This window comes from Boleophthalmus pectinirostris, unplaced genomic scaffold, assembly GCF_026225935.1.
Source record: "Boleophthalmus pectinirostris isolate CB_2022bp ecotype Guang Dong unplaced genomic scaffold, ASM2622593v1 HiC_scaffold_21, whole genome shotgun sequence".
NCBI classification, from domain to species: Eukaryota; Metazoa; Chordata; class Actinopteri; order Gobiiformes; family Gobiidae; genus Boleophthalmus; species Boleophthalmus pectinirostris.
Window position 1 is genome coordinate 19,846,993 of NW_026571175.1, and position 7,593 is coordinate 19,854,585.

Here is a 7,593-nt window from a genome sequence, read left to right on the forward strand (position 1 = left end):
TTTTTCTGGTAGATGATCGACCGCGTGCTTGCCGTGTGGAGATATAATTGTTTTGCTTGGAATGTTTCATAGTATGGCATTAAACGTATCTCGCTCTATATATCATCAGGTGACACCACCAAGCGAAGTTACAGGCCTGAGTATTAAGTTAAATGCTATACTGCGGAAAATTCCAAGCAAAGCAAATATATCTTCACTGACACAAGCAAGTTGTAAATCCTCCTCCAGAAAGGCCACGTAGTGCACCTTCAAACACCATGATGGTTATTATTGTTTAGAAATTGCAGAAAGGTTTATTGCAGGCACTACCATTTATGTCCAGCAGAGGGAACTAAAAGACTATTCTCTTGGAGACAGTGCGCTCGTCCGCCACTGGACAGTTGACCGGTACAGTAGCTAATGGCCTATATTCGAGACGTTTTATTCCGATGATCTGTTTAATTATGACGTTTTTACTTGATAACAAAAGGGCTTCCATCGTTCTCCATCCTTTCTTTAAAATTTCTTGGTCCAATGCATCCCCTTCCCATCCTCCTTGCTTCCTCCTCTCCACGTTCCCACGCAGCGCATAGGGCCGGCCGGACTGCGATTGTCCAGGATATCCCCTCCTTGTTAATGGTTTCCTGCACACTCACAGAGGGCTGCTGAAAGAAACCTACGACCTCATCTAATACCAAGCGTCACCGCGCATCGGCTTTACGCACGCGTCTTCTGGTGCCATGCGTAAAGGAACAAGGCCACCTTTAATTCAGATTTAACGTCTTGTGCCCAAAATAACTGTCCCTATGACTACTTTATTAAAAACACAATTCAACTGTTAAGACTATACACACACATTAAAGCCATGATTTGGTTAATAAGGCTTAGGTCTATTGTGCGTAAAATGTAACCTAATATTATTGTAATGCATCCACGTACCGTAGGCAATTTTACTCAATACAGAACACAACAAAATGCCATGTAATTTATAGTAACCTTTTTTATTACAGATAAACCGTAATTTCCACCATAAACATTATAGAAATTGAATTGTCAGTGCCTGCTTGTTCTTTGTACAATTATTTTATATATATACACAGCCATAAATATCAGGTGAACAGAAAAAACTGAACAAATAAGACTTTTGTGAAATAAAATAATGTGGAATGAAAGAGAGGTCAATTTCAAATTTGACTATAAATAATGGAACATTAGCACAATGAACCAAATGATCACAATGAGTGATGGGTACATTTACTCAAGATGGTAGCTGACTTCTGTTTACAAGCACCTGGTTTCGGTTATTCCACCCCATAAAATGCTGTAAAAAGGGAGGTCACCTACAGCTCCAACTCTCTTTCACACACGCCTCTCTCTCTGTGTTAGTTAGGGGGCACGGGGTAGGGGTGTGGGGCAGTTTCACCCAGGAACTTGACAGACCACTGCTTGACCATCTGGAAAAGCCATCTCTGATTGGATATCATCAGCAGGTGGGCGTGAACACAATTAATCAATCAGAACAAAGAATAGCTCCTGTTGCTTTTAGCTGGGAGTGTCTCTTTACCCAATACAAAATACATACACTATGGCTACAGGGTGTTCCTCTGGACCTTAGCATAGAAAATAGTTCACAAAATCCAAAATTGTCCATGAAAGTCTGCGACAGTCTATAAAGGCTTCAGTCAGAATGCTCCTATCTCCATTCCCCACGGTCTATAGGGTTTCCCAACGCTGGCAGCCGGGGCCGGGGTGCTGATACTTGTGGCTGTAGTAGGTGAAATGAGTGGGAACGCACTGAAAGGAAACGGGAAAGCTGAAAGTGATGAGATCAGAGGAGGAGACAGTTTGGAGCCTGTAGCTGAGACAAGAGCCGGGTGCAGGACTGCTGTGGGCGCAGCAGTTGTGGGGGGCACACGAAGGGGTGCTGGTTCTGTGTGTGGGGTCACACTGCCACTGCGCCGGCCTGGGAGGTGGCTGTCTGTAGAAGGTGAGGGTGTGCTGGTGGAGGAGGCTGCGCTCGTAGGTGCCAGAGGGGTACTGGGAGCTGTCAGTGTGGGCTGGTGCTGGAGGAGGTGCAGGCTGTGGGTGAGGTGAGCTGCAGGAGGGGAGCCGAAAGCAGAGCCCCAGGCCAGGTGACTAAGGCCGGTGTGGGCCTCTCGCTGACTCGCATAGTTATTGAGGTGTGAGACCAGGCGAATACGCAGAGGGTCAGTGCTGTCCAAGCCCTCGATGATGCTCAGGTAACGGGCCGTCTCTGCCAGGCACTCACGGAAACCCAGACCACGATAGTCCATTGCCAGAGCATGAGCATCAAAATAACCTGATGGAAGGATAAGAGAAATATAGGTTTAGAGGTTTTTAATTAACAAAGCGGAAGAAACTGAAAATATATCATATTCAATAAGTCTTAAAGTTAAAACTAGACAGTCGAATATTGTTACTAACATTTAACTTTGGTAAGACTTCTCTGTGGTAAAGCTTTTATTTAAATCATTTGAAAGAAAAAAGGTTACATGTTTGTGTCAAGAGCTGGCTTGCTGGATTTTCTGATAGACACTCTCACCTTTGCCTCCAGCTGCATGAAGCATCTTCAGATGGTCCACTGTCATCTGCAAAATCTCAGCTTTCTCCAGTTTAGCTGAGCCCTTTATTAGAAGAAAAATATGCATTTAGACTTAAAACAACTGTGGTGTAATTTGAGTTGCATTAAACTTATATATTTGATTTAAAGTAAGTTGGTGCGTTTACCTGTTTCTCAAAGGCACTGGGGACGAGTCTGCGCAATTCACTCAAACTGTTGTTGATTCTGTCACGTCGTCGTTTCTCAATAATCTGACGAAAATAAGTCTTCATTAATAACAGCCTGATGATAACTTTACCATAAACTTAAAGTTATTATTTAAATATATATTTTATAAAAACAATTACTTACTCCTCGGCGTCTCTTCCTCGCCTGTACCTGAGTGGTCGTGGTCGGGGACAACGAGCCGAGAGGAGAGCTCAAGTTCCTAAAATAAATAAAATATACAGATAAGTATTTTCTAAGTATTAATATATTTAATGTTTACATATCTTTAACGCCTCTAGTATCTGGACAAGAGACTTTACACATCTTACAAAGAATCAAATAACTCTTTGTGCTTACCCATTCTCATCTGCGCTCTCCTTCTCTACCTCGATGGCCTCATCCAGTTCGCTGTCCGAAGAGCAGCTAAAATCATGATTCCTTTTCATCTTGGTGAGAGTTTTACAAAGTTGTTGAAGTTGTTTGATAATAATCCGAGTGCAAGTGGATCTGTCCTGCGCTGGAGCTGCGTATGCCCAGGTTCAGCAGTGCGCCTCTGTTTGAAGCGCTGTCCTTTCCCACGGTGTCATTTCAACTCCATTGCCAGCCAAAAGGGGCTGGACCGTGTGTGCGATCCACCAATCCGTGAACAGCAGCACGTTTGAGTGACAGCGCATTTGGCCCAAGCAAAACTTTGTCCGCTTTGATAGAACTACAGATGAGAAGAAGGGGAGGACGTCTCACTTTGAGCCCTTTTCCGAGTGAAACCTATTTACATGAAAGAAGTTAACACAAATACACAAAACATTAATCAACTTTCACACTGGATTATGTAAGATTAGTAGTTAAGAAACCAGCAAAAGGCGTACAAAGACAGATGTATCAAAACACAGATAGGGCACACATTCAAATGGACTTTTTTCATTATTTGTGCACAGACAATATGCAAAGGACATATTTCCATATATAATTACAGAAAAATGTTTCTTAACCCGCAGGTCTGTGCTGACTTTATCATTATTCAAGATGTGTAATCTGGATGTGTATTGGAACAGGCTAAATCTTGCTATTATGGTATTATGATAATTGTTTTGGCATTATCAGTTAAAGTTCTTCCATGTTAGTCAGTTTGTGTCTTTCCAGTTTCTGTTAACACCTGTTGCGTCTCGTGCTTGATGTCTTGGTTTTGGTGCGGACGTGTGAACTCGTAGTGATTAATCTTAATGACAGAGAGGATCTTTGCAAAGACTTTGTCAGGGGTCCAATCATAGACAGTCTATGGGTCCAATGGACTCACGGTCCGCGCCTGCTGCCCCCCGCCCCTCTGTGTGTCCCGCCGCTGATGAGGAGTGGCTGGCCGGCTGTCAGCACGCGTTGGCCGTGGGAAAGTTCCCCAACTGGCGCTGATAACCAATCAGAGACCGACGGCCGTCTCCGGCGCTGGAATGAATGGAGCAATTGGTCGGGGCGACGGGCGGTCTGCGAGCGAGCGTGTGAACCTGTAATCCAATACTAACTCAGCCCGGGAGCAACCAGAGGAAGCCACCGTCTAATCTCGCCCCACACACAGACCACATGCACCAGAAGCACCGGGGACATCAAGGACCCGTTAGTCCGCATCTCTGCACTAGCCCTTCACCACAGCGCTGCGCACCGAGGGTTCTGCAGCAGCGGCGCCGCGGGAACGCGCTCCTACAGCTACATGCAACAAGTCCCTGTGCAGAGCTGCGTCCACAGCGCAGCCTCTTCTACTTTACCCAACGGGTTACAGTAGCCCTTTTAATATATAGCCTGCTGTATGTATGCTGTATTTGTCAGCAATAAGAATACTACAAGACACATGGTTTCCAACGTGGCAGTGTCTCTAATCTGAAGACTCTTTGAGTCATCACTGTGATGACAGTGTAGCTTACTTAAAATATCTTCTAGACAGAAAAAGTTTTATGTGGCACTGAATAAGACCTATAGGCCACACGTAGGCCGGAAACATAAAACTATGATTCATGTGAAGTAGAACAATACTTTATAGGCGACAGCCTTAACATTTCCAATTATTAATCGTATAGTCAGATTCATTCTTCAGTGACCTGAAACTGAATTCCACTGATCACCTGTTATGTATATCAGTTTAAAATAGGCCTAAGTAGATGGCATCAGGGAGCTGCAGACATAACGGTCATAGAGACAGACAGAGCAGGTCCTTGTTTGTCTTATAAGAATGACAGGAAGCACTTAGGGCTGTTTTCATCTTATTGTTGTTACAAGGCTGTGACACAGATGCTCTCACCAAGGCCAGGACTGTGGACCACAACATCAACAGTGAAGTGGACAATATGTGCAAAACTGTTTTCTGCACATATACTTTTTAATGTTAAGAATGCATGAATAAAATATATGCATAAAATGGATTCAGTAGGCTACTTGAAACTTCTAGCAAAGGATTTTATATCATATACCTCTCCCCTTGCAACTTTTATTTTGAAACTGAGACCTTAGAGAATGCATTGTGACCGGTTAGAATGACAAGAACCATAAGATAGCAGCATGAAAAAAAGATGATTACATATGAATAAAACCATGTTTATGTACTCCACATATTTGCCTTACACTTCAAGTAGATTAGCCGTCTTTATTGTTAAGATCCCGTGTGTGCGTGTGTGTCTGTTTGTTTACATGTCAGGATCTCAGCAGCGGCAGTGGGAGTGACGTTCACACACAAGTTAGTGCAACTTGAAGCCATTGTCACAATAAACACAGGTGTGCTTCTTCCACAGTGGTCTCTTTGACGGTTGTGTTTGTGTGTGTGCGTGTGTGTGTGTGTGTGCATGTGTGTGTGGGTGCTGGGGCAGGACGGGGGGTGTGCTCTGAGCCTCCCTCTCTTGTTGTATTTCAAGTTCACCCAGAGTTCCCACGCTGTTATTTTCTGCCCGGCGCTCTTTGTTCTACCGGTCTCATCACATGTTGTGATTAGAGCTGCCCTTTGAAGGTGAGGGCCCCGGACCAGCGACATCATCCAGAAGCCCCACCCCTCTCTTCCACCCTCAGCGAATGAGGACACCAGAGGACATAACAAGTCACCCATCTCCACTGCTCTCTGCTGTGGTAGTCTTCCCAGGCCTGCAGCCAGGGGATCAACTTCAGACGGACTACAAGGGACAGGGAGAGCTGGGGTTTAGACCTGGTTTAGTTCAGATCAGAGCTGGGTGTAGTCTCATTACAGTGCTCTAGCGGTGATTACATTTTAAGCTTGTACATGATTTAAAAGTTTAGTCATGGTTTGATTTCAGTCACAGGTGGTGGAACTTTTCAAAATACAATAAGCTTTCAGTATGTAACTTTTTGGACAAATAAAAGTGTGCATCTCAAAAATGACTTTTATTTGGCCTGAAGGACGCTCTCATCCAGCTCGCTACCATGGAAATGTTATTTGCAGACCTGGTCCCTCACATAAAACAGACAAAAACAGACAGTGACATAGACATTACAACATAAAGCACAGCACAACATATGTACAATGCAATTCCATATTCCAGAATTAATTATAATAAATATTTATGAAGCCTTTCTTTTCTGCTACTCATTGTTATACATAGCATCACTGCTTGCTACAGAAATTCTTATTATGTGCTAACATTAATTTCATTAATAAATACAAGACAACTGTCACCTTGCAGCAGTTTAACCAGAACTGTCAGAACAGAATATTACAGAGCTCACCCATGTAAATACATATGCTTTGTGGTCTGAACAGGAACAATGGGAACATTTGTGCAGGAAGTTTTAATATTATGTTCAAAGTTTCTCCACAAAACAGTGCTTTCTTTCTCCTTTATCAAATAGAATTGAAACTTGTCCATGCACTGGCTTTGAAGCAAGAGTTTATCCATTATTCACCCCACTGTATCTTATTTGGGACGAGTAAATATTTGTACATATCCACTCAACGGTCCACATGTCATCAGATATTTAGCCATCGATTTGTTAGGATTTGATTTCTTTCAGAAATCTTGGTGACTTCCGTAAGTTTAAATGAAGCAAAACGCTGCGTTGATGGACTGACAATGATAAATGATACTTGTGTTGAGTTCAGGAACTTTCAATTAGAGCTAAACCAAACAAGCTAATGCTAAGCTGTGAACTGCCAAAGTGCTGTCTACACTGTAGTAGAAGACAAATGTATATATTTTGGTTCAAACAAACACAATTATCAGTTCTTTCAAACTAAAATGGAGCTTTTTCTTTTACATGTCTGCCTTTGGCATGGCTTCTCTCCATTACAGTATGTTGTGGCATTTTCTGAGTCACTCTATGAGTCAAATGTCAGAGGCAGATGTGGTTTCTTTGAGAGAAAATTGCTCGCTGTGAGATGGGATTTTGCAAATGTATTAACCCTAAAGTAATCCTAGACATACTGTTATGTGAAATGGTGACCCATGTTTTATATAAATGTCTATTTAATTTTTCATTGTTAAACCTGTCATATATGACCATAACCCAAGGATTGTTGTAGAAGAAAATGCAAATAACTGGATGTAGAACTCCTCAGAAAAAACATGAAATATGATTTATCTAAAAGAGTGAAAGTTACACCATGGGAGAATAATGGGGCAATCAGTGATATGGCGTCTGCCTGGTGGCCACAGACAGATGTTGGTCCAGTCCAAACAATAGGAGCTGCTTCACTGCACCCCTCAGAGGGTGCGTCTTGTTTTTATTTATAAATAGAATTGTGTGAAGCTTGGAGGAAGGCTAACTCTGTGTCTCGGGACAAGCCAGAGGAAGTGCTGTCTAATTCTGCACTGTGAGACATTGTGCCTGATAGGGGCCAG

The 7,593-nt window shown here is 42.9% G+C and overlaps 1 protein-coding gene across 1 annotated transcript; it reads right to left on the reverse strand.

Annotated features, from left to right (window-relative positions):
- Window positions 1–1,033: 1,033 nt before the first annotated feature.
- hey1 (hes-related family bHLH transcription factor with YRPW motif 1) lies at window positions 1,034–3,308 on the reverse strand. The gene is made up of 5 exons (XM_020932789.2): window positions 3,125–3,308; window positions 2,912–2,987; window positions 2,728–2,811; window positions 2,543–2,624; window positions 1,034–2,299 (listed from the first exon to the last, which is right to left on the reverse strand). Exons 1-5 carry the CDS (start codon window positions 3,211–3,213, stop codon window positions 1,662–1,664), a joined length of 969 nt encoding a protein of 322 aa, XP_020788448.1. The 5' UTR covers window positions 3,214–3,308; the 3' UTR covers window positions 1,034–1,661.
- Window positions 3,309–7,593: the final 4,285 nt, after the last annotated feature.